The sequence below is a fragment of the Oncorhynchus mykiss genome, chromosome 16 (genome assembly GCF_057628025.1).
Source record: "Oncorhynchus mykiss isolate SJ-2025 chromosome 16, ASM5762802v1, whole genome shotgun sequence".
NCBI classification, from domain to species: domain Eukaryota; kingdom Metazoa; phylum Chordata; class Actinopteri; order Salmoniformes; family Salmonidae; genus Oncorhynchus; species Oncorhynchus mykiss.
Genome location: NC_143037.1, coordinates 19,184,642 through 19,212,437, shown reverse-complemented (window position 1 = coordinate 19,212,437; position 27,796 = coordinate 19,184,642). Strand labels below are relative to the sequence as shown.

General features: G+C 39.8%; 1 protein-coding gene and 1 long non-coding RNA gene across 2 annotated transcripts; one reads left to right on the top strand and one right to left on the bottom strand.

Moving 5' to 3' along the window:
* The first annotated feature begins 3,941 nt into the window (after positions 1–3,941).
* LOC110491545 (uncharacterized) lies at positions 3,942–25,959 on the top strand. Its single transcript, XR_002468846.3, has 3 exons — positions 3,942–4,145; positions 23,923–24,052; positions 24,164–25,959. It is a non-coding gene; the product is annotated as an uncharacterized LOC110491545 (long non-coding RNA).
* dlx4b (distal-less homeobox 4b) lies at positions 6,625–12,181 on the bottom strand. Its single transcript, XM_021565077.3, has 3 exons — positions 11,560–12,181; positions 10,103–10,296; positions 6,625–7,332 (listed from the first exon to the last, which is right to left on the bottom strand). The coding sequence occupies exons 1-3, from the start codon at positions 11,870–11,872 to the stop codon at positions 7,084–7,086; spliced, it is 756 nt and encodes a 251-aa protein (XP_021420752.1). The 5' UTR covers positions 11,873–12,181; the 3' UTR covers positions 6,625–7,083.
* Positions 25,960–27,796: the final 1,837 nt, after the last annotated feature.

The window sequence follows — 27,796 nt, the reverse complement described above, 5'->3', positions numbered from 1 at the left end:
TCACATTTCTTAAATAAAACTGTCACCAATGTAATATATTGGCAAGATGTCAGAGGTATTTCATAACATAACTTGTGCAATAGATAACATATCGTCTTTTACATAATAAGAATTTGACTTCATATCACAAACTACAATAATTGATGTCTCTATTTCATTTTTTTTTTAATTCGCATGCCCTTAACACTGACCACATAACCTCAAGATTATCAAGTATCTTGCTAAAATCAGACGATATACAAACCGCGCATGGGCGCCATTGCGCACAAAAATTATTTAGGAGTACAGCAAATTCACTCTGTGGAATCTGAAGGACATTATATGTTGACTATTCGGATATTATGGTCAATTTAAATTAATGATGTATTTTATGTAACCTAAACCTAAGCCAGCGCAATAATTTCAGCAGTAAGTATTGACAATGGCAGCATATTGCATATATCAAGGCTTGCTTGAACTGTATTCAAAATAGAGCGATTATTAACAGGTTTTTGAACGTTGCTTTCTTCAATCAGATTCAGAAGACAATTGCTTTACAAAGTACAGTGTTTTTACCTATCTGCCATGCTATGCTTTGCTCACATTAGGACCGATGTTTTTTTTCCATTGGGAAGCTCCGTTTCTCCATTCTCATGGGTAGGCTACAGTAATCGGCTTGAGTGATACATTCCTTGAGCTTAACCCCAACGTTTTCTCGTTTTGAGATGTATAACAATTTTATGTTCATTGTATAGGAACCTACTGAATTTGTATGTGATATTGAATATTCAGACAAAGCAATTTAACTTGGGAGAGACTTGATAATTCTGTAAGCTTAGAATAAATAAAATATATGTATTTAACTGTTGCATGTTGGGTCCCCGATACAGTTGTTTACACAATACAATTGTTTGAAATTTGTAATGAGAATAAATGCCATAATTTAAATACAGAAATTCAATTGATTTCACTATTCAACATAACACACTTGATAAACTATTCACTTTCAAAATCAGTTAAGCCACATATAGCACTTTAGTCATTACCATCCAATTTCACGCCATATAGGATCACTGACTATATTTGCTTGTAATTACAGTAACATGAATTTACTTTAGGTTATTACTGTAAGTCTCATGATCCAAAATGGCTGACATGATACTGTATATATATATATATATATATATATATATATATATATATATATATATATATATATATATGCTATCTTTGACATCTCAAATATACACACATGACCTTCCCTCTGTGCCTCCCTCACCATGTGTGGCCCATGGACACACTATTTGCTTATATGTCGTCAGGGGATCTATTTCTGCTGAAGACAAATGCACCGGGTGGCTTCTGGCTCTGGGCTGGTGTGTGTGGGCCGAAGCTTTCACAAAGGTGTCTATATAATTTCAAAACTTGAGCAAGTATAAGTGCCCTGGCTGCTCGTGAACTGTTGAACTTGAATGTGACACCGCATGGCAACACATCAGAACAGCCATCATTAGAAATTGTGCCAAGGATCCTGAGCTCTTCTCCTCCCCTAGCACAGTAACAGTCAACAGCACAGTGTCACAGAGGTCTCTGGGGTTCCAGGGAATGGGTTGAACTAGGGGTTGACATGTAGTCAGGATGGCAAATGTAGCCATGGAAAGACTGTTTGCAGCTGCCCACACGTATTCAAATCCTGATATCTCCCCCTTGCATTGGAATCACTCACCAGCACAATTTTGCTGAAAATGTAAATGAAATGAGAAAGCCATTCTTGACAGCTGCGGACTCCTGAACCCCAGTTGACCTCAGGGCTTTGGAAGGTGGTGATAACAAAGCCAGTTAGAGCGTGATTATTGGTGGATTTGATAAACCGTGATTGTGGCATTTATTTGGGAGGCTGCCAGCACAGACATAGATGGGAGTTTCATCATATTTTTTACTTTTTGTTGTGTGCAAAGGTTGATGTTTGTCTTTCTCTCTCTCTCTCTCTCTGTGTGTGTGTGTGTGTGTGTGTGTGTGTGTGTGTGTGTGTGTGTGTGTGTGTGTGTGTGTGTGTGTGTGTGTGTGTGTGTGTGTGTGTGTGTGTGTGTGTGTGTGTGTGTGTGTGTGTGTGTGTGTGTGTGTGTGTGTGTGTATTTGTTTGTGTGTGTGTGCGTGTGTGTGTGTGTGTGTGTATTTGTTTGTGTGTGTGTGTGTGTGTGTGTGTGTGTGTGTGTGTGTGTGCGTGCGTGCGTGCGTGCGTGCGTGCGTGCGTGTGCGTGCGTGCGTGTGCGTGTGTTTGTGAAATTATTTTGATTCAACCAGTTTGTGCCCAATGGGATGGATGTGTGTGTCGCGCGCGTGTGTCATAAATCTAATCCCTCCAAAGTGTAGCATTGTGCCCAGGAGTCAACCATTCCCTCAAATGAAACCAAACCTGGTCATTCTCTCCAAACGGGAAGCTGCACACAATTACACTAGATGTCAGATCACTCAAGTTAATAACAATAATCACCATAAAGCAGCTTTGCTATTCAGCTGCCGTCGAAGCAACTGGGATTGACTGTAATAACATCCCCATTTTCCTTCTCATTGCTATCCTGCAATTAAAATCCACCAGGCACACTGTAAACCCCAAGGCATTTTTAACTCAAATACTTGTAGTAAGTTGAACTCAAAGTCAATGAAATGTAATTGTTACTTCAAAAAAAATGGTGGTAAGGACTCAAAACTAAATGAGAAGTCACATCAACTCTATTTTTTGAAATGAATGACAACAAATGTACTTTTTTCCAGCTTGCTCTACTGCGGGTAGATTTGTTTTTAATATCTTGTTTTTAATATCTTGTTTTTAATATCTTGTTTTTAATATCTTGGTTTTTCATGTACATTGAGTGATTGATTGATTAATCTTATGCTACTGAAAGATGCAACACTAACACTAACACATAACAACACTAACACAATCATTTACTTTGATGTTTTGTATCCATTACTGAAATGTTTTTTCCAGTTTAAATGGTTTAGGTAGTTTCTTCACACTGTTCCTAATCCTGGCAACCATTATGAATGCAGGTTGCAGGTGAATAGAAATTCCAAATGTTGGATATCCTAACTGGCTGGATTCTAAAAGGAATTACACATAACTTTGCAAACCAGCAGAATGTGACTTGCAGTTCTGGTTACTGAATTTGTGTATATTTCCCAGGTTTTCCAGAAATCCTGGTTGGAAGATTCCTGGAAATCCTTCAACCAGAATGTTTTTTAAAATCTAGGAATTTGGGGAAAGTTACCAGAAATTTGCTAGGCCTCAAAACACGGCCTTAAGAGATATGTATTGTCATACAGAGTTGAATTATAATGATAAGATTTGCTTAGGAACTCACTTGATGAAGGCCACAGGACTGAAAGTTAATGAATTCAACAACCATGTACTGCATGTCTCTGTCACTAACACAAGCAGTCATGGCTGATAACTCCACAATTCACTCAAAAATGCAAGGCACACTGGGAAATTATATTGGGGGCGTGGCTTGGTGGGGGGGGGGGGGGGGGGGGCGTTACATGTTCAAGCTGATACAAGTCAAATCTGGACCCCCTACAGGGTCACAGTGACTATGGTATGAGTAAAAAAAAAAGTTTATGTAACTGTACTCAGATATAAGTGCAAGGGGTATCATAAAAAGTTTTGAGTAATGACAGCACATTGGCGTTTACAGTGCAACCTCCGATCCTGATAAACCAGCCAGGCCTTTGATCCATTATAACTTATTTTATCCATATCATCACCCATCTCCCACTCTCCCTTCCCCTTCTGTAACCTACAATGTCATTCGCATGAACAGTCTTTTGAGTCTCCCTTGAATCTGCCTGATAATTGCCCTGTTTGAAAGGCCCTACTCTGTCTGTCCAATTTGAGCACCCATTATTCTAATCTTGAGATGTGAAATTGCCTATAATTTTGTCTGGTGCCCCGTCACTTCATTCAGCAACACTTGCCTCCTCTTCTTCTACCCAGGGCACACGGATAAAGGGAAAGTGGGGTGTGTATAAAGAAAGAATGCAGGGCGAGGAAATTTCAATGAAACACAATAGTTCTCTTCCTCTTGTTGCAGGAGGGGGAACATAAGGCTATTTGTTTTTTCCCCCTTTTTCTACTGTATGGCATCGGGAGACCCCTGTGAAAGGTAAGTCTATGTCTATAATAATCGCTGAGGCAGTGGTGGTATGAGTTTGAGGAAATTAACAGCAAGTCAGTGTTTCATCCTGTGTTATTATATTTCTATATTTCCATATTGTTTGTTCAAAACGAACTATAATCAAGCATTGGATTCCAATAGTGCTAAAATTAAAATCTTACAATTAAGGAAAATGAAGTTTAAGACTAAAAACAAAGGTTATTCAAAAGGTATTCATAAAAATCTCTGAAAAAAAATCGTGTTGTATTTAATCAAATGTTGTATTAATAATTGAGCAATATTGTTAATTTACATATAACCTTTAAAGGATGATTCAAGTATGCCGTGTTCTGTGAACTGAACAAGGTCACAGAAGGTCATCGTTGCCTTGGCCCCAAAATGACATCACATTCAAAGAGACTCGACAAGCTATTTTATCTTATACCTATCAATAACAAAAGAACGCTGAAAAACAACCACCATATGATAGCGTTATAATAAAAACAACACAGAATGCCATTATTAATTCAAGTAATCTTACATTTTTACGCTACAATTAAATTAAAATGTTCATGATGGATTTTACTGACGTTTTACTGACGTTATTTTTGACAAGACCCTGAAAACAAGAGGTGATGAGTGAAAAATAAGAAAATACTTATTTGCTTCCAAAACGTATGCATTCGATATCATTAATCAAGCTCACCATGACGCAATCTGCACCATACTGAATTAACATCAGTTCGCTCCTGTTTGAATCAATATAAATAGCTTGTTCCCGATGTTTAAACAGTTTAAACGCCAGAATGTACAAATCAGTACAAAGTACTATTAATCAGCCATTGCTTCGTGATAGAATGATGCACTATTTTATCATTTTATTATGACAAAGACAGTTTTCTTCCTGGATTTAACCAGAGAGAGGCAGAGGGGGGAAACTTCCGTTAGAAATGTGGCAATGCCTGCTCCCGTCTACTCAATACGTCTTCTTTTGTTATACAAAAAGGCAAACAGGGCAAAAAGTGAGGGGGAAAAAGTGAGGAAAACCTAATATCCGTGTACGTCCCTTGCAAAACCGGAAGGGTTCTCTTATAATTTCACGGTGTAAACAAAAATATGCAGAAAAAGATTCCCCCTCCATTGTAATTGAATGAACATGCTTCAATTGTCTATTTTCTCGTAGGCTACGTGAAAATGTCCTCACCTTATTGGAAAAGTTGTATTTACTGGTGTCATGACTATGTCGGCTAATTACTATTCATAATCAATTAAGAAAACATGTACTGTGACATGTTAGCACGGTCCTGCTGGTATAGCCGAACACCTGTCTCGTACCAATGGTGGTAAATGTTCCATGTCCCCACTCTAGGACAAGGCCTATTTCTCGTCGTGGACTTTCGTCCTTTCTTCCACTTATGAAGGGAGCTATTTTGTAGACTTTGAATAGCTGGTAATTATCCCGCACGAATGAAAGCTTTCTTCAACAAGCACTGTCGAAATTACCATTCAACGAGGCACTGACGATTTCACACTCATCCAGATGTTCTGAGAGTAAAGCTTTGACCTCCTTAATTGTACCGAGAGGGGCTCGCATTTTAAATTCCGTGCAAGCAAAACAAGCATAATCTACATTAATAAGAAACACAATTATGAATTTATGACGTTTAAAAACGAATATTTGATATTCGAATTGTTGATAGTCAATGTGCAATTCAGATTAAAGACCAATTCCACGGCTCTTGTCATATTCATAATGTCAATAAAATAAAAATCGAACATAATACATTATACTGAACTTGGCTTCCAATATTGAATATGGCTTCCAATATTGTAGGCGTAACTAATCTGAAAGAAGTCTAGCCCTTATATCGTTATTGACGGGTAGGCCTATGGGCCTAACCACGCGTGTAATCATAATGTATTTCGAATACTCTACTAAATGAAGACATTTTGGGTTCTATAGTGTTAAGAAAGATATGCTACTATGCAAAGAGTAGATTTTCGATAGAATATCAAGACAGAATCATTCCAACTTGACTCGAACAGCTGCTGTTATTTACATGCTTGTCCACGTCACTGCAGGCTGGAGTTAAAAGCCCACTATCTCCTGCAGACGTACCAGCCCTGGTAGCTCGCGGTGATCGTATAGTGGTTAGTACTTTGCTTTGTAACCTCAGTTCAACTCCTGGTCACGGCGTTGCCAAGACAATGTCACGGCAGAAGTAAACTATTTAGTATTAGTATGCTATTTAGTTTGCTATTACTCCACCTTGGCCTGCGGTTTTATAATAACTGTAATATCGTAGTGATTATACTCGTGCATTTGACTAAATTACATATTTTCATAGGTTTGCATTATAAGATTTTCACCATACATCATTTCATTTGAGGTGTATTGCAAACAGGCTATATATGTCACACAAAGCACTTTAAAATGATCAGAAACTATTGACACCTTCAGAAAAATTGACGCGGTGAATCAATACAGTTTTTATCAAACAAATCTGACATTTATTATGCATAATGAGTTCATCATTTCTGAGACTAGCGATCCAAACGTGGACTGGGGCACTCCTGTTAATCACATCAATAAAACGGCCATAACCAGTCGACACACATATTCAGGTGCATGTACCCTGCATCAAATCATACGCATGTTTCCACCTGCCAGCACAATTCTCACCAAATCCGTTCCAATCTAAAGAACAGTGCGTAAAGTGGACACATCCGAAATAACCATAGGCCTACATAACAAATCTTCATCCAAAAACATACACTGCAATAAAAGAAAAAAAAATACAATTTCCATTTACCACACAATTCAAACTTGATAGACGAAACACGTTTGCGTTTGGGTATAGGCAGCCTATAGGCCTTTAGGCCTTTAAAATGTTCTAAATGGCTGTGTGTGTTTTACAGCACCGAGCAATGTGTTAAGATGGTTCGCTCATAACATTTGAGGTCTGCACATAGGATCCTGGTGATGATTTGGGTACCAGTGACCAAAATTGTTCATGTAATTGTTGGGGTGCATAGGGGTCCCTTTGTTTGCCATTGACACCTCCCAAAGTTGGGGCATGCCAGGTGAACAGGGAGAGATAGATGACGTACTGTGGAGATGTTCACCCTCCGGTCCGCTGCCGTGCTTCATTATTTTCTTATATTTCGAGCGCTTGTTTTGAAACCATATTTTCACCTAAAATGAGAAAAAATAAAATATGAGGGCGAAGCCGCACTTTACAGCCTACGCTATCACACTTCACTGCCACCACCACCGCAATCATTAAACAATTCTCTTCACAATAGAAAGTATTTTCATTTGAAGGGCACTTGTTATATTTATATTCACATTTTATCACTTCGAAATTACATTGACATTTGGGCCATAATAACTTGAAAGGAAAATGGCCCGGTTTCAAGATGGCATTCGTTCTTGAAACGTCTTATAATTTGAACACATTTTGCAATTCAGCTAAATGGATGAGCGACACTTCACTAGTTCATTAAATGCCAGCACCCTCATTGTTCAACATTTTATGAGGCCAATGATGGATGAGTCTGACAACAACAATCCCATGCTAAAAATATAGTAAATTGAAAAAGCCACTGAAGAGCTTTAATACAGCACTGTAAAAAGGAGGGACGTCAGTTGCATTTCTATTTATTGTGCTGAGTCAGAACAACATGCGATTTTGATCGATTTTACGACGGTATAAAATATTAATAAAAAGCCACAGAGCCCGAGGTGGTCAAACCATTCGCAAACATGGCAACAGGACACAAATCCAAATCAGACCCAGATAGGATGGTGTGTTTCAGAGATTTTGAATGACAGCTTAATTCAGCCAACCTGGGATTGCCTATCTTTTTTTTTTTTTTTTTTTACATATAAACGCTATTGATTTAGATCTGGAAGAGAAGATTGGCCTATAAAATATATTGAGCAAAACAATGTTTTAAGGCTTGAAGATTGATTCCATAAGAGACAGATGTGCATGGTGAGATGTTGGACGGAAAACATTATGCTCACCACCTGTTTTATGTGCCTTCCATTATGTTTACCGATCCAAGGGAAATGGTTGCCATGACTTCCTTAGATGTCATCATTTCACCTGACATAAATTAATAATGCCAACAAATGTCCGTGTGTGTATGTGCCCACTGCCCTCATTGTCCTACTGTATATGCATTTCTGCGGAAATGTATGTAAGTGTGTTTTAACATTAGTTTAAAGAAAATATTGGTGGTAATTGTAGGAAAACATTGCGAGACACTGTTGTTTAGAAAGGCAACACACAGGCCTATACTTTAGAGTGGCAAAATGTATTTCTGTCGTGCTGTTACTCTATGAGACCAATTTGTAGACGCAATATTGCAATGTGAGTTATGTTTGCTAAAAGCCACAGACAGCTCTCATGGAAGGTTTTAGCCACAATGGTAATATAAGACTAGGAATATGTGTAGATAATAAAGCTGCATTAAGAGATTGACGTAGCAAAGCTCTCCAATTAGCCGTTTAATTTGGTCTTGCAGTGGAGAAAGCCGCAATAATACTCACAGATCCGTGATCCATCTAAACCCCCATCCCCATTCAACCATGGGGAAAGGTTGTTTTGTGTTTTTTTTTCAATCAACCACAAACATGAACTTGTGGAAGTATTAGTGTTACATTTTCAAAAGTTAACCTGTCTGTAAGGTTTAATGTCAACATTTCTGAATCATTTTGTCATAATGATTTTAGACAGCTTTGCATACTATTTAATTCTCTGTCACTTCTGTCAACAAGGATATTAATTGAATATGTGCACAAATGTACGTATAGTCTAGCCTCGCAGCATAGTTAAAGAATGTGAGGGTTTTAGATCTTTGATTTTATTTGAAGCAAATTTGAACAATGGATATTCCAAGATTGAAATTAATAAGGAAAAAGTTAAACAAATACATGTTTTATTTAAAAACAATTTGTAAGGTGTTTGGTACCTATAGCTTGTCGGCACTGCACTTTAATTGTTAAAAAACATTTGGTTTGTTAGGCCTACTTAATAAAATGTAGATTAGGCTGAAGCCATAATTTATAGATCAGCAGGTAAGGGTGCTCTCGAGGGGCTAGATGTTCTTTGCCATTCGGCCACCAGATTTGTCACCAATGCTCCTTATAGGACACATCACTGCACTTTATACTCTTCTGTAAACTTGTCATCTCTGTATACCCGTCGCAAGACTCACTGGTTGATGCTTATTTATAAAACCCTCTTAGGCCTCACTCCCCCCTATCTGAGATATCTACTGCAGTTCTCATCCTCAACATACAACACCCGTTCTGCCAGTCACATTCTGTTAAAGGTCCCCAAAGCACACATATCCCTGGGTCGCTCCTCTTTTCAGTTCGTTGCAGCTAGCGACTGGAACGAGCTGCAACAAACACTCAAACGGGACAGTTTTATCTCAATCTCTTCATTCAAAGACTCAATCATGGACACTCTTACTGACAGTTGTGGCTGCTTTGTGTGATGTATTGTGGTCTCTACCTTCTTGCCCATTGTGCTGTTGTCTGTGCCCAATAATGTTTGTACCATGTTTTGTGCTGCTACCATGTTGTGTTGCTACCATGCTATCTCTTTATGTACTATTGTGTTGTCTCTCTTGACGTGATGTGTGTTTTGTCCTATATTTATGGTTTTTTTTGTTTGTTTTTTATCCCAGCCCCCGTCCCCGCAGGAGGTCTTTTGCCTTTTGGCAGGCTGTTATTGTAAATAAGAATTTGTTCTTAACTGACTTTCCATATTAAATAAAGGTTAAATAAAACACAAATAAAAACACAAGGCCTGAAGGTAAGGATGGCCTGGAAATAAAACACTGCAAAACAAATGTATTCTAATTTGGTAATTAGCCTACTGAAATAAGATACAGTTTTAAAAGCAAATGTCCTACTCTTGATGTTGACTACGGCGTTTAATTTAGCCCACCTGTGTTTGGGTCAGCCCTAATTTTGCCGCCAAATCCGCGCGCTCGGGTAAGGCCAGGTATTGTGTCTGCTGAAACCTCTGGTGAAGCGCCTGTAGCTGCAGACTGGAGTAGATGGTCCGAGGTTTGCGTATTTTCTTTCCTTTACCATTCAGGCGAATTTCCCCGTTCTCAATCACTGTAGACTTCTCATGGTCTGTGGATAGAAAAGAGAATTTCAGTCTAGCTGCACTGAAGAGTAGCCTAGTAGGACCTAGTCTGACGTAGCCTACTCACTTTGATTTACAACTTTCCACTTTACATCAGCGCAGAAGAAACGATTTACAGGAGAGTTGTTATCGCACGCTTGAACTTCCTTTCGACTGCGACAGAAAGCCAACTCGTATAATCATAAAATTAGATATAGGCTATATTTCAAACATATAACGAGGAAGACATATATTTATATCACTGGGACTCGGATGTTTGTTTATAAAGGCTAGTCTAGTCTGAAATGGTCAATTTCAAATGTAGGCCTAGCCAAACCCATTGCCTATAGCCTTACAAACAACTTCATGATAAGGCCTATCTCTGGGTAATATATAAAGGCCCACCTGCACTTCAGGAAGCCTATGTGGTTTCAGAATAGATTGAATGTAATATATTGTTATATTTTGTTCTAAGCCTATTCGCTGCACACAATTTCTATCAACATAGACATTCACGGCCTGGAATTCTGGCTGCATTCCCAAATGTCAGATTGGCTATTTAATGAAAACGCCAGCGTTTAACAATATACAGTCAACACAAATATAAACTTCAAAGGCCACTGACATAGAATAAATTGTTTTAAAGTGTTAAATAAAGACCAACCCCATAGTGCTGGGCATAGATGAAAGGGTTATTTTTTTCGGGAATTGTTTTGTTAATCTGGACTAATAATGTAAGTAAAAACGAACGTCTGTTTCTGAGCTAGGCTACTCATGCATAATCGGGCTAACCCGCAGAAAATTATGGTCAATAAAATTAATGACACCATCTGTGTTCATTATGGAACATTAGTAGTAGGCCTAAAGACAACCCCAAATGCCTGAAATGCATTTAAATTTCGAAAACATTTTGATTACCGTAACATTGACTGTAAATAGCTTTTTTAATGTATTGCCTTTTAACCCAACTTTGATTAGGACAGTCTGCCATTTTTGTAAACTTCAAATATGTACAGACTCACAGCTTTATAATGTACGTAGGACCTACATCTGCAGTAGGCTATAGGCTATAGGCCTACCATAGCCTACAAAGAATTGTCTGAAAATATGCAGCCTACAATTTCATTACATTTTAAAGAACAGTTCCATACAATGCATACTCCTTTTACCGTTAACCGGAAAATTGCACGCGCAGCATTTGCACACTGGCGTTGTAGACAAAACATGTTATAGGCCTATGACGAACAAGCAGATATTGATGTTACACGTACCTGTCTCCTCTAATCTGGAGTGCGCCAAACTGTGATTGTTGTGCTGGTAGGGCATGTAGGCACTTGGGGGATGAGTGTTCACCGCGCTGGGGTAGGCGTAGCCCAGGGAGCGGCCATAGGAGGACGCGCTGGGAGAGAAGGGACTACCGTGTTGAGAATGTCCGGCAGAATGTAAGCCATTAACGGGGTAGATGTGAGAGATTCCTTGTGAATGCTGCTGGTGCGCAGGGTGCTCGTACCCAAACTCTAAAAATGCAGATTTGGAGGGGTCTGAAGCATTCAAACGATCAGGCATGAAACCCATAGACATCATTAGCTAATACAGAAGTCCATAAAACCGTCGGTCTAAAGAGGAATGCATTGAGCAATGTCGGATAACGAAGAAAAGTTTAACTGGATCCAAAATCAAGTCAATAACATTGACTGTATTAAAAAAGGTATTCCAAACGAAGAAAATGTATATCCAGGGCTCTGTGAAACGAAATAAAAACGAAATAAAAGGCAATCCTTCTTCACATCATTTGTAGGTTACACCTCACAATATTCTCCAGACACCTCCTGCATGTAGACCCGGTGTGCCTCAAACCCACTACCTTCCACCAGCGCGCGCTCTGATTGGTCTGGAGCACCTACGATGTCACTCGAGCATGCGGGAAAAACTAATTAAGTTCATTAACATATGTTTTTGAATGCACTCCTTCAGCTACGGATGTAATGTCACTTAAACGATTTGATAAACAATATTTTATGCACTGTGCGTGGCTTGATTTACATAACATAATAAACAACTTATTTTAAACAGAAAGTTCAGAATTGTATTTAATGAATAATTTAAATATAGCCTAATGGCATTTAGAACCATTTTTACCGTAAAAGGTCCGTTCCATGTAAACTCAAAGTGGAAATGCTATTCATTAATCGCATAGTTTTAATGAAAAATGGTTTGCAATAATATATGTTTTTCAAATCAATTAGGTGACCTCCTATGTAAAATTATGTGTAATTAGCCATTCTTTGGTATACGATTGGTTTAGATTAGGCTTCCAAAACTGTTCAATGCATAAACAGCACAAAGTTTTAGAAGTATAATTGAAAATGGACACCTAATGAAGTTGGTGCATGCGGGCCCTGAGACAAGCAGGGATTTTGGGTTTGAGGGGTCACTTGTTGCCAATAGGCGTAAAGCCCGCAAACTGCAACACCAAAAACACCAAAAACAACGAGTAGTATAGGCCTAGGGATATTTATATTTTACTCTCATTCGAGTAGATGCAGATATAGGCTATTTGTTTTTTTTATTTTGACATTACAGGCCTGCAATGGGAATTGGCATTTTCCATGTAGGCTATAGACATTAAATTTAAAAAAACTTTCTGGCAGTCAAATTATAAACCTAAACCATGGGCTATTTTTAAAAAAAGTATAGACAGTTATAACATGTTAATGAAAACATGGCAGGTGCATTGTTGATCTTAATAATATAAAATGGCACATGCGTTATCAACCATATTTCACGGTATGGTTCGTTATCCTGTATTTTACGAAATTATAACCAACAGTTGGCTATAAATAACCCCTAATAATAAACGTTATAACTATAATATTCAGTCATGGAAATGTTATCCTAAGAGGCCAATACCTGTTTTTTTTTAAAAGGATATAATTCCAATAAGAACGACCAATTCAAACTCAATCGAATGAACGATATAAATATCTGATCCTGGTGAATTTACCTGCCCCCTAGGCAAACCATCTTCTTAATCCCATCTCAGCAGTTTGACAGCTCTTTGAATATGTCAGTCCGCTGGAATTCTCACCGTGGCGCCAGTTAAAGTTTGAAAACCAACTTATGTATTAGCAAAGCCTTTCATGCACATCAAGGTGACATTGAAAATCGCCTAGTTACCTACTATCCATAGGCTAGATTTACCTATAGGCTATGTTTTGTCCTCCTATTCATAATGTTGTCAGCATGATAGCATCATGGTGGCGGAAGAATAAAATATCCCAGAACGTCCCTCTGTCATCTCTCACAGCAAAGCTCGCAACTTGACAGCACCGTGATGCATGCACAAATTTCATCATTAGGCCTAGATATTAACCATCATAAAAACCGTTTGGCTCAGTAGGCCTATGTTGCCTACAAGGTAAAGGCCCACTCGCTGCTAACCACTGCTAACCGTTGTTAACGCTGTTAATGAGAGGCAACGCGTGTCATTAAGGATACGTTTTGCACCCTTTTATCAAGTGCCAAGATTATCTTACCCTTTACTGAGCCAACACTGAAATCCATTGGAAAGAAGCTTATAGGTTATTTTGTATAATGTTGACATTATTATGGAATTACTTTCATAAGTTATTAGTATGGAAGAGTAGCCTTTAAGTGCCAGGTGAAGAGAAGGGAAAAAAACGTGCTGTGTGGTACTTCGACTTTTTTGAGGGGTTTTGCACTGTAGTATTTCAAAAACTCAAAATACTTCCAAAATAAAGGGTGTCTCCTTTATTCATTTCTGAAAATAAAGTCAAAATTCAATTTCGAAAGTTACTACATTTCCAGTAGAAAGTCGCAATATTTCCAGAATAAAATCGAAATTCAATTCCGAGAATGAAGTAGAAATAATATTTCGAGAATAAAGTCAAAAACTTTTTAGATTTTTAGTAGCGTACAGCAGGATATTTTTCTCATCCATAATGCCATGCGACAGCTGAAATCAGTACGGAGCACAGTGCATATATGTACGGGATACATGTTAGGATTCGGTCATTCCTTCCCTTCAGACCTCACCCCCTCAAGCATTATCCTGCACTAGTCAAGCGTCACCACTCCTCTTCAAACCTCCTCACCCCTACATTGGTCAGTTAGCACCCCTCCTCTTCAACCCTCCTCACTTCTGCATTGGTCAGTTATCATGCCTGCTCTCATCAAGCGTCAGTTATCCTTCTCACCGCCCACCCTTGCACTAATTTATTCACAATAATGAGCTTCTCCATTGGCCGAAATGCATGCTAAGAGCCGACAACAACAATAACAACAACACGTGGAGGTACAAGACTGGGAAAATGTAGCTGGCAATTATGAATGGTCATCGTCATAATTAGCTATGATTACATTCATTTCAATGACACTGTTGTTAGTTAATATGGATGTCATTGGCACTCAACTCGCCACATGTAAACACAACCACTTCACTTCCTGGATCTGGGCTAACCCCATTACAATGTTGTACTTGACTAAGGGATGGGTGATGGTTGAAAAGGAGTAGTGATACTTGACTAGCGCAGGTCTGATACTTGACTAGGGGAGGGGTGAGGTCTGAAGAGTAGGAATGATTAAGTTCCTAATATGTATTTCGTACTTTAGTGTTGATTTCACTTTGCACAAACGCCAAAACGTCATCCAAGTCTGTGTGGTCCCTCCTGAAAAGACCCAATCTGCAGCATAACATCTTCATACTAATACTTATAATAAATAATATGGTTATTTTGTGTTAAAAGAGCAAAGATGTCCTTCTTACTAGAGCCAGGTCATATAATGCAGCCAGGGATGCAAGCAATCAACCAACGTTTCCTACTTGAATCTTGAAATATAACCGACTTTATTCTCAAAATTTTGACTTTATTTGGGAAATTCTGACTTTCTCTATATAACTTTTCTACTTTATTCTCAATATGTCCAGATTCTTTAAGTAGCCTATTGTCACGCAATCAAAAAATAAAATAATGATCTAAGTAGACATACATGATTTGTTGTCTTTTTTCTTTGCTTGGCCCCAATACTATATTAAGGAATAAAATAATGATGTCTGTCTGTAAACATTTTTGTGTGATCTCAACATTGCTATAACAAACATACACAACATATCTAACATATTACCAAACATGACATAGACTAATAGAGTACCACAGTGTTGTTGTCATAATGCTCATACAATCTAGCAGTCAAACATGGAAATGGTTCCAATCGTTTTGTCACCATTCATTTTTCCTATAGGTAATTTTAGAACCACTTCAAACAAGGTCTGTGTTTTGTGTAGGCTTTCCCGGGCAAGGTGAACTTTATCAATATAGTCAGCTCTATTTACTCTCAACCTCGAAAATGCTAATTAGCATCAAAGTAGACATCATGCAAGACTACAAATCCTTGCAAGCTCCCACATGACACATTTGCTGTCAGCTAGCTAGCTACTAGTTGCCTTGATCCAAAACAAAACATATTTTAAACATTTGAATGTACTGTTCCATATTTAATTTAATTTAACTCATATTTGTTGGCTTATTTATCTATTTGGTTTTGTGTATTGTACAGAATACCTGTATCAGTCAGATATTTACAATGAATAGTCTAGTTTTCTGCAAAGAAGCTAGCTGGCTAACTAGCTACCTACATAGATGATATTAGCAGCATGCCCGTATTTTATCAGATTCTCTTCTCCTTCAGCCAGTGGAGGTCTAATATTTAATCCTATACCATTTCTGCCAACTATAGGAAAGAGGTGAAATCTATTTCAATTCATGGTGTCAGAATGCATTGCTGTATTAAACCTATTTAATCAGCAACTTGTTCTGCTGCAGATTCAAAGCCAGAGATGAACTCATTGAAGAATGTCTCCTTATTCATAAATTAATAAGAATATTTATTTGACAAGAATGAACCTAGTCATCCATCAATCACATCAAACACACGAACTCCAACAATTGCATTGTTTTAAATAAATATTTTAAATCTAATACCCTGATGAAGATGAGCTACCCTGATGAAGACAGCTTGGCTGTCGAAACGTTGGTAATTACATTTTTGCATCTGAGCTCCTAAAGTGTGTGGCTCTCTTTTATTTTCAAATCTAATAGACATTAACATATAAACATCTGACTTGAAGTAAAGATGAAACAATTTCTTCGTCAATGCCACAAACCTGGGATATCAAAGAGCATCATATTAACTATTATTAGCCGACTATCTAAGAGAGCACAGATTCTTCTGCTTTTCCATGACATGAATTAGACCAGCACAAATAACACATGTAAAACAGCATATCGTGATTTTTGGTGTGTGAGTTACAAGTGGACAATCAACTGGATGCGTAAGGTAGGTTTAATACAAAATACTGGGTCAACTCCAGAAGAATGAGAAACAGAAATGCACACTTAGCAGATTTTAAACAAGGAGGCCATGCCTATATGCAGCTATATCAACACCCTTCTTGTCAATTTAGGTCCATGTTGCTGCTGCCAATTATAAGCAGCACATTTACCGCTGCATACAGTCTGAACCCCAGAATAAGCAGGAGGACAGCACTACACAGGTGGAAAAAAAGGTAGCAAAAACAGCACACCACAACACTTAGGAGCGTGTAACTGAGTCTAGATGTTATCAAATCAGGAGAAGAACAACGGAAGGAAACGTAGCATATGGAAAATGGATGAGGGTAGGGTGGCTTTATAGAGATAAGATGTGTAACACATACATTTTGTATCCCATTCCAATTATAAAACTGGGGGGGCAAAATGCAATTTCAGAATGTGTGTGGGGGGGATGTCCGCCCCCCCCGTCTCCAGTGCGCCCCTGGTGTGGAATAAGGGGTAGCTAAAGGGGTGGTTGGCCATAACATAAACATAAAATAGGGTTCTGGTGTGCTTCTGCACCCATTTTAGATCGTTGTCACAAATATCTGGCCCTCCCATGTCCAGTCATACTCAGGGTTTCAGCATGTGTCCCTCGACGTCATTCCGTCTCAGTTGCAGCATTCAAATCGTGGTCATCGTGTGTCTGAGAATCCCAACATCAAAGACGATGAGTGATCAGAGCATTGAGACATACACAATACAATTTAAACAGTGAGGACAGCATTTTGCTGACAGCATGGTGGTTTACACTATACTGTGTGCGAATGAGTCTTACCGCAGCTGTAGGCCTGCACATCAACCAGTAAAACGACCATTGGAGACTTGGGATGCTTGCTCTCAAATGCTGCTTGAATATCTTTGGGGTCTGCATCTATAAAGGTCAATGGAGGACATGATCAACCTGTGGCTTAGATTACATTTAAAGTTGACACAATTAATACGCTAAGCAATACAATGCAACAAACTACTACACATATGAAAGACTGTACCACACAGGCCAGTACAATAGTCTAAAGGCACATACAGTGCCAATCAATACTACTCACTGACCCGACAGACAGGGAAGGTGTGGACCAGTGCTGCCTTGGCTGCAGTCTTCTGGCCTGTTGCTCCCTTCTTCTTAGCAGCCGCCACCTTGAACAAGTTCAATTTCAACTTGAGAGTGGAGCATGCATTGTATGTCAATACAATCTAATACTCCCCTAGATCCAGATCTGAATGTCAGGAGTGTGTTTAAGCTTTTGTTCCAGCCCAGCTCATACCTGATAACAAATCATAGCCTATCATTGTGATTCATTAAGTTGATTATTTAAGTCATGTGTTAGAGCTGGACTGGGACAAAACCCTTCACACACTTCTGATCTTCAGGACTTCTTGCAATGATTGAAACAGACCAAAGCAGGAGAATAGTGTTCCAGGTTGAAACAGCTTACCTAGTTGAGAGGTGATAAGACTCGGCACACCCATTGGTTCTGGAAGAGAGAAGGAGCAAATAAGGTTTGTAATGTGGAATCAATAACATGACAGCAATTCTACCTCAAAAACAAATGTGTGAATACCAACTAATTTAACCCCTAATTCTAGGGGGTCAAGCACTGTTCATGACACAAATTGTTCAGTTTTTCTTTCAGGTTTAAAGCTTATATCTTGCAGTTCAACACATTTTGTCATCGAGTACAAAGGAAATGTTGCTGTTTTAAAGTACATTTTCTTGCAATTCTATACATATTGCCATGTCTAATGTGTATTCATGTGATATTTGAGTGACTAAAAAATGACAACAATATCTATGGGCAAAAATAAAATAAAAAAACGTTAGCTGACATGGGCTAGTTGATCTAGACATTTCTGACAAGTTATAAATAGCTCTTTAAGGTATGCAATGAACTGACGATGCACTACCCAATTCCCGAAATTGCACCTTGTGCATTCTACTATTACAACTTTCAAGAGCGAGTTTAAACCCGGACTGAGTTCCCCAAGGCCCCCCTGCCAACCCCTCGCACCACAGTTTGGGAACGACTGAGCTAGGTAACAGGTATTGTGTACATTTCTAAACTTGCCCAAGACAGTTCACAGAATTGTCAAATCAAACAAAATTAGCCCATTTATTCATGAACAAATTTAGCTAACATTAGAAGGTTAATCCTGAGATCCTTACCTTCGCCTCTATTCTGTAGTTTTGTCCAGATCATCATGGCCCTGGTGATTGACGTGAAGCTTGCGACAGGCGTGTGTACTGTAGTTCTGTATGATAGCCACATGAGTGGCTAATTAGCATATACTTTTTGGGGGGTAAATACAGGCGAATATATTGACAAAAGTCACCTTGTCCGAGAGAGATTTACAATGTTAAAATTTCAACACATGCTTCATCAATGTTTTTTTTAAAATCCCTGTTGATGAGAGGTGTATATATTTTTTAATTACAGCAAAACTAAAAATTTAAATTTGGCCTGTACCTGAACTTAAATATAGTGAACATTTTAACAAAGGGTGTTGGTAAAATATAGTGTGAAGCTGGTGTACGAACCATTCATTTAGGCCATGTCTTACCCAGTGCTATCCCTCCCTAGGCCTACTTGGAGTAGAGTACACCAACACTGGGGTAGGGCTGGAATGACTTTGTTTCCTCCTTTCCTTCTGACACAGCCTTCAGCCAACCAGCCTGAACAAAGTCACAAATTAAATCATAGAAAAATTAAAGTCAGAAAAATTACAGCAAAGCTGAAATTCATGGGGCTTTGTTACCGAGCACTGCTATAGCTCCACACAAGGCCTCCGAATAGGAAACCTTGGTGAATTGACCTGAGAATGACCTGTGGCATCACTAAAATGGAGCAATAACATGGCAAATTATCTACAGTATCTGTTCAATCTGTTAATTAAAATAGTGCAAGAGTTTTCCTGCGACTAAAACAATAGCTAGACAATGATAGACTGTGGGATCAGTACACATTAGGTAGATGAGCATGTGCTACTCCTAGACTATGTGCTACTCCTAGCCTATGTGTTACTCCTAGACTCGGGATTCTCTAAACAGGAGAACAACCAATATGGAACTACTGCACATGAAACTGACAGCTTGACACATGAATGAATCAATAGGCCCAATGAGCAGAAACAGAAAATAAAGGCCTATGGACATGTACCTCGCTGATTATAAGGCACGTAGTTGTTCAATCAATGGCTAAACCCTGATCTGAATGTCTGTCGTAATCGTGCAGGGTGAGGGCCAGGGTGTGGGGCGGACGTGTGAGAGAGAGAAAAGGAAAGGTAGACGCTCTTTAAGGCTTGTAATTATGTCTGCATTAGGGGAGAAGAACAAAGGCGAGCCCTGCAGTCATAGCACTGGAACGTGTCCTCGCTGTGGCTGTCTTAATACACGCAATGGAACATTTTAATAACAATACTCCTGAGCAAGGCCCAGACTCACTGGCGTCTTCCTAGCCCACATGGTGCGCACGGGCATGGGTGTGTGTGTCAGTCCGTTTCGTCCATCACGCTGCACTGATACAGAGTGACAGCAGTGCCCATTTACAAAATCAAGTGCTCGTTCTCATGCAATGCTGTGATCTCCCCCGTGGGCACGTCATGTTTTACAAGCAGGGCTCTGTTAGAGGACTGAGGCCTAGTTGGTGTTAGAGTGACTGACACTCCACTGCCCCTGACAGAACATCATGGACGCATGGAATCCGATCAGAGCAACAAAGAAAATGGAGATTAGCCGCATCACCTGTATCCGTTTTCCACATGATGTTGAAATGCTAATTAATGATGGAAAATAAAAGCTTTTGTGTTTTTGTATATTCTCACATGGTTAAATGGCACCCAAAATACATTTGCAATTATAGAAAATCTATGTAAAATATTTGATTTCATTTTAACAGGTAATAAATATTGTGTTTTTGTAGTTATACTTGAGGCAGGGACATCAGAACGTCTATCACAGAACTGGACTATTTGACATACTGTACAGTACATGTTACAGTGCACATACCACTGTAGACAGGTGGATTTGCTATTTTCCATTCATGTTCTCGCCCAAGGAAAGAAAACAAAACAGAAGAAGAGTTTATGCCGCAGAGGATGAACGCCATAATCTCTCCTTCTGGCACCACTTGACTGAGAACAACACTAATGTCTGTGTGCTTAGCCCATCACTGTCATTCCAGCAGTGCAGCCATGTTGTTTCTGACGGGTCCTTCCCATAGACATTTGTATGTATATGTCCCATTATGGTGTCTCTGAGAGCATGGGCAGCGCCATTAAGACCATCTCCATTTTTTAAGTAGTCCATTTTCTTCTTCTACTACGTCAATGAGTTAATAAACAAAACTGAAAGGGTGCATACTGCTACCTATAGTGTGTTGTCTGAACAGTTATAAAGCCAAGGTTGGCGATTTACTGCCACCTGCAGTTGTGGAATGTTTTCATTGGCTGATCCCTCCTGATTACCTGTTTGGTTGGCAGGTAGCCTAGCATTTAGAGCATTGGGCCAGTAAGCGAAATGTCGCTGGTTTGAATACGTGAGCCGACATGGTGAAAAATGTGTTGATGTGTCCTTGAGCAAGGCACAAAAACAACACATTTCACTACGCCTTTCCAGTGTGTAAAAATACTTTTAAAAAAAAAATATTATGTCATCCTTCCTTAACCCATAGGAAGTCACACCAAGTTAACTACTTCAAAATGGTGAAAGTCTCCAATGGCGCTGCCCATGCAAAAACTGGCTTTTGGGCCTTAGAATCCTCTATCTATCTCTAAGGTCTTTCCTCTGAGGCTGTTTGAGGGCTGTGAACAATGAATCTCTTTGGTGTGCATTGTTCTTTCTCTCTTACAGAGCCATTCAAAGTCCTAAGCCATTTATAAGTAACACTTAACATACTCATATCATGTTACTACAACCTACAGTATGACTCATTGGACACATCAATTGAAAGGACTATTATTTGGCTAATAAGAAAAAGTGGCCCAAGCCTATGGGAAACAATATTTTTATTTATTTGAGAAAATATATGATTTTAAGAAAACATTGGTCAACTAATAAAAAGTATTCCTTTAAAAGTATACATCCCACTGGGTACACACTGGTTGAATCAACGTTGTTTCCACGGAATTTCAATGAAATGTTGAACCAACGTGGAATAGACTTTGAATTGACTTCTGTGCCCAGTGGGATAGTAGCCTATAACTTGTGTAATAACCAGTAGAACTTGTGTATTATGAACGCAAGCACATATTCATATAGTTTTTGTGCACTCAAAACTAAGGTAAAATGTCTGTTCAAATGAAAAGACATGTAAACATAATTTCAGGATTTATTGTAGTTCCAGTAGTGCAATTATTGCCCCCTTAATTTGATACAGCGTTTTTATTTTGTAGGCATAATATACAAATCTACATTTATACAACACGAAACATTAGATAAAATAATAAATGCAGAAAATAATCTCAAAAAGAAACAAAGTCATAACCAGACAGAAACAAATACACAGAACACGCAGAGGCTAATTTTAGCTTTCAGAAATATGCTATATTAAATGTATGTATTTGTATATATATATATATATATATATATATATATATATATAAGGCTAAATCTAAAAAGATTTAGTCTTATTTTATCAGGGAGTCGTACCCAGCTATTATTAATAAAATAAATTAATGAATATTAGAATTAATTAATTAAATGATTCAAACTTTACATTATTGAGATTTATGACCAAAAGGAATAATGTAACCTGTTGAAGTCGAATAAATCAACCTTCCATTGTTCATGAACGACTAACTCATGCGGCCTGGACCAAATATACCTAGCATGGCATGATTATACGCACAGCAACATGACGGATTCGGTTCGGAGCTCGCTACCAACAGCAGGACCCCCGACCAAGCACCTGCATCGAGAGAAAGAGGGGGAAATAGACCTATAATTAGCCTACAAACCTAACTGACTGACGAGTGGCTGAATACCGCTCTACGTGACTGGGAAAAAACATGTGCGTCTGGTTTTTGGCCAAACCTTTGAATTCATCATTGGAGTAATTGTTGCCAGAAAACAGAGGGAGGAGAGCGCTTAAGCAACGCACCTCCCCACTGACGGACTTACATTTGTAATTGATTGGCTGCGTAAAGGCCCGCAGCTTATAGCCTACCCAAATATCCTTCTGGATTCTGTTAAGCACAATGGCATGCAGAGGCCAAACATCTACAATACACAAGCACATATACAAACGCATGCACATAATCTAATAAATCTATAATCTACTGAATAGCCATAATGAAATAACTAATTGCATTATAGAATAGCCACACTACAGATACTCTGGTTTCCGGGAGATAATACCCTAAATTATGTAAAATAAGGCTACAGAGAATTGCAAATTAATTGAAATTTTTCAGAATACGTCATTTGTTTCATGTTATCATAGGGCCTTTATAAACTCCACAAATACAAAAGAAAGGTGAAATCAAGACAAGTTATGAATCAGAAGTAATAAATCAGAGCGTCAGAAGTCTGTCTTGGTAAATCCAAACAGAGAGGAGGAAGAGCTGGAAAGCGAGAGAGAGCGGTGATGGACTGCCATTGAGATACCATTAGCACTGGATTGGGTTGCAGCAGCCATCTCTCTCGATGCCTGCATCACATCTGGGGCTGGGACTACCCTCAGTATTTACAACACTCTGTTGTTTTCTCACACTCCTCGCAAAACTCCAGATCCAACACACATTCCAGACACACCAGCTCAACACTTTTTCCACTGTAAATCTTAAATCCAGCCCCGTGCCAGTGGCGGCTGGTAGGTTTTAATATAAGGAGGAGAGGTGGTGGCCTGGGTGTCTGGCTTGGATCAGTGGGGTGTCTGTCTGAGAAACTGAGAATCAATCCAGGCTCTGTGACTCTGAGGTTGCAAAGTGGTTCAGCTGAGGTCACGCCAGCAGGAAGGGTGGCATGTCTGTTAACTGTTTGTTTACAGACATTGAGGAGGCATCTACGCAGCCTACAAGATACATGTGAAGAATCCCAGTCCTCCAGGACAATGAGAAGGCAAACAAAGAGGACAACAGACCGTTTTTAACTGATCGTTATATATCATTATAGCGGTTTATACCAGTATATCAGTATTTAGCTACTGTTATTAGGTAGCACAAGCAGAGCATACTGTACACTAAAACACTCAGTCTTTCATAACTTTCCCCATTTTTCATTCTCCCTTGTTTGTATCCTCGTTACAGAGCAGTTGAGACAACAGACGGAGATGAACACACTCCAGCTGGAGAACGATGAATGGCCCAGGGGACTTGGACTGAGGGAACACGTGCAGACCCAATCAACAGATAATACCGCGCGGCTTGAGGTTGCCAGGTAAAGACAGTAGGCTCTGTTAAGACCGGTTTACCAGGTCCACGGATTATCCTTCTGAGGTTACCTAGCTAGCTACTGGTAATGTGACCGTCCCCCCTTTGTGGTCCACAGGGCACAGTAGGGGTTCCATAAGCGTTGGTTTAAGCGTCTGTGGTGATGGGGTCTTTGAAGATGGAGGAAGACATCTGTCTGGATGACAAGGACAGGACAAGTCAACCTGTCTCACCTCAAGGACTGCTGGCTATGGCAATGGATGATAGCAGCAGAAAAATTTTTTCCTCAAATACATGAAGTTCTATCAAGCCATCCAGAACTATAGTATGTGAAATTATGCTAAATCAAGTTACGTTGGAAATTCCCACTTCCTGTGTTTAAGACCGATGTATGCAGTGGCCTAGCAAGACAACTCTTTAAGATCTTCTACATGTTTTAATCTTTCTTACTGTAGCTATATGCAGTATTACTTTCTGTGTGTTTAGAGTCAATGTGATATGAAGACTAACTGCCTACCCCAGGGTCAAATCCCTCTCTTTATTAACTGGGTGGTACGAACCCTGAGTGCTGATTGGCTGAAAGCTGTGGTATATCAGACCGTATACCATGGGTATGACAAAAAATGTATGTTTACTGTTCTAATTACATTTGTAACAAGTTTCTAGCAATAAGACACCTCAGGGGTTTGTGGTATATGGCCAATATCCACAAAATGACATAAGGTATATGGACACCTGCTCGTCGAACATTTCATTCCAGAGTCATGGGGCATTAATATGGAGTTGGTCCCCCCTTTGCTGCTATAACAGCCTCCACTCTTCTGGGAAGGCTTTCCACTAGATGTTGGAACATTGCTGCAGGGACTTGCTTGAAATCCAGCCATAAGAACAGTAGTGAGGTCAGGCACTGATGTTGGGCGATTAGGCCTGGCTCACATTCGGCTTTCCAATTCATCCCATAGGTGTTCGATGGAGTTGAGGCCAGTCAAGTTGGCTGCTCGGCCATGGAAACCCATTTCATGAAGCTCCCAAAGAACAGTTCTTGTGCTGACGTTGCTTCCAGAGGCAGTTTGGAACTCGGTAGTGCGTGTTGCAACTGAGGTCAGACGCGCTTCAGCACTCGCCGGTCCCGTTCTGTGAGCTTGTGTAGCCTACCACATCGCGGCTGAGCCGTTGTTGCTCCTAGACATTTCCACTTCACAATAGCAGCACTTACAATTGACCGGGGCAGCTAAAGCAGGACAGAATTTGACAAACTGACTTGTTGGAAAGGTGGCATCCTATGACGGTGCCACATTGAAAGTCACCGAGCTCTTCAGCAAGGCCATTCTACTGCCAATGTTTGTCTATGGAGATTGCATGGCGGTGTGCTCTATTTTATACAACTGTCAGCAACGGGTATGGCTGAAATAGCTGAATCCACTAATTTGAAGAGGTGTCCACATAGTTTTGTATATATGGTGTACCACGGTTTAGGGCTGTATCCAAGAACAGCCCATAGCTGTGGTATATTGGCCATATACCACACCTCCTCGGGCCTTATTGCTTAATTTTAGCTCTTCACTGGGAACAAACCAACAGGATCAAGTTCCGCTGCTGACAAGAAGCCCCAGCTACGTCAAGTGTTAAGTTCCACACAATAGTCCCCACAGCACACGGCCTGTCCTTACTGCCTATTGAATAACACACATCGTTGCCCGGCGAGGAGACAAGGAAACGTGTCAAACTGATATCCAAAGGGTTTCTGCATGGTAGTCATGTCATTGTCACTTATATGGTATGTGTGATAAGCTACAGGAAGGTAAGTTACTGTGAACTCAAGAACCAAATGTCACTTTGGTCAACATAAACGATAAACCACGATACAATCGTGTCTACTGTGTTATATAACCATGGTGAATAAAATTATAATAACAGGTGGAATGATATCTGCTGTCTTGCAACTATCAGAAAAGCACTACAAAAATGTTCTCATCATCTTAATTATCTACTACAGAGCAAATATTGAAATTCTGATAGTTGTTATGGCTCAATATTATATGCGCATATGTGTTTGTGTACTTTATAATATCAAATATTCCCCACATAGATGAAAAGTGAAACCACTTAGACCCATGACCATAAAAGGTCCATAACGGCCATAATGAAATGCCAAGGATCACAGTGTTAAAAGCTGCCCTCCTGACCTCTAACCCTTGCTCCGCAGCAGCCATTTTGTTGAACTGCTTCAGGTGTTTAACCTTGTCATATTAAAGTGCTTGTCACTGGAGGGGGAGAGGCTACCGGGGCCAGGACGATAGAGAGGTTTAAAAGGGCTGTGGTGCTCAGATTGTCTACGTCGATCTGTCTGAGGTCTAGTTGCCAGAAGACATCAAAGGCTCAGTCATTCACTTATACCATCTTTGAACCTCAAAACCACGCCCTCTCGTTTTCCCTTCCTGCATTCTTGACCTACGTCAGTTGTTGTTTTTCTTTCACGATGTTCACTAGGGTAGGCCCGTACTACGTTCTTAATTGACATAGTGTGCTTGAAGCAAAGTGTGTACTTTGTCTTTTGAACAAGCTCTCACAAACCCATTTTCATGGGTTTGTGAGAGCCAGAGCTGTCTAAAACATTCTCTCCCACGAAAAGCATGACTAACAGCTCTGATTATCATTCTATGTACTTGGGATCAACACCATTTGTTGTTAAATAAAAGGTTAAACAAATAAATAAATACAAATCAAATTAAACGTGCTAGTTCAGAGGATTCAGAACGTATCACCTCACCTCACTGTTCCTTCAAAGAGGGAAGTGGGGGGGGGGGGGGGGGGGGGGTGTTCTAGGTCTGAACAAGCCTTTTCTGACAGAGCAGCCCAGCCATCAACTCCCAGTCTAGATTGATGGGTATGAAAGAGTTACCTGAGGGAGAGATCAAAGTAGGCCTCGCTGTTTAACTCTTTCATCTCAGCCCATCTATGTTGAGTCACGACCCTTCGCTGTTGATCTGATTGACCATCGGTTGACGAACAGAGGAGAAAGGCACCTGTGGGTTAAAATGCCATCGAAAGCGTTTGATGTACAGGGGTAGAAACAGCAACCTTAATATGTTGAGAATTCAATGTAGAGACAAGACAGACCGTAGGATAATAGGACAGGACCTCATACACCACAACTTTGACACCAAGATTTTTATTGTAGCACAACAAATAGGGAATTTCAGGTTCTTTGGTATGGGGCTCTCCTGTAGTAGTAGTAAAGGGCTATTCGCATTCCAGCAGTGAGAGTGAGGGAAATTAAGCCATTTCCCCTTCAATCTATCTCCCTCCAGCCAGCCAGCCACGATCAATGGAGGCTCATTCTGCAGCTGCACAACCACATATGTGCCAGGTCCAGGCAGACAGAGCAGAGGAGAAGATTGGCGGTTACCCCCCCCCCCCCCCCCCCCCCCCCCTCCCCCCAGATTGGGGGGAAGGGCACCGCAGCTGTATTTGTTTTCTTAACCATTCGAGCAAAGACGCCTGTGTTTTGTATTAATCAAGATGTATTCGTGACCAGGCCCCTCAATAAACATCTTAATTGGAGCTGAGAAGGGAAAACACCTGGAGATTCAGACCAGGGCTGGATTTACCACCTGTATTGCCCTTTGAGAGAAAGCAGTGGTTCCCCACCACCACCACCTTCCATCGCAATCCATCTGAGCCTCTCCCCGGGCACTCAGACCAGCCACTCCAAACTCAATTAGCCAAATCTCATTTCACAAAAGCACAT

What these genes read in the sequence shown, in the direction of transcription:
- dlx4b (XM_021565077.3), bottom strand. Translation starts at nt 11,872, where the DNA reads ATGATGTCTATGGGTTTCATGCCTGATCGTTTGAATGCTTCAGACCCC. An exon ending in CTCCAGATTAGAGGAGACAG is followed by an intron (nt 10,297 to 11,559) that starts GTACGTGTAACA and finishes TTCTATCCACAG; the next exon opens with ACCATGAGAAGTCTACAGTG. An exon ending in TAGGGCTGACCCAAACACAG is followed by an intron (nt 7,333 to 10,102) that starts GTGGGCTAAATT and finishes TTCTCATTTTAG; the next exon opens with GTGAAAATATGGTTTCAAAA.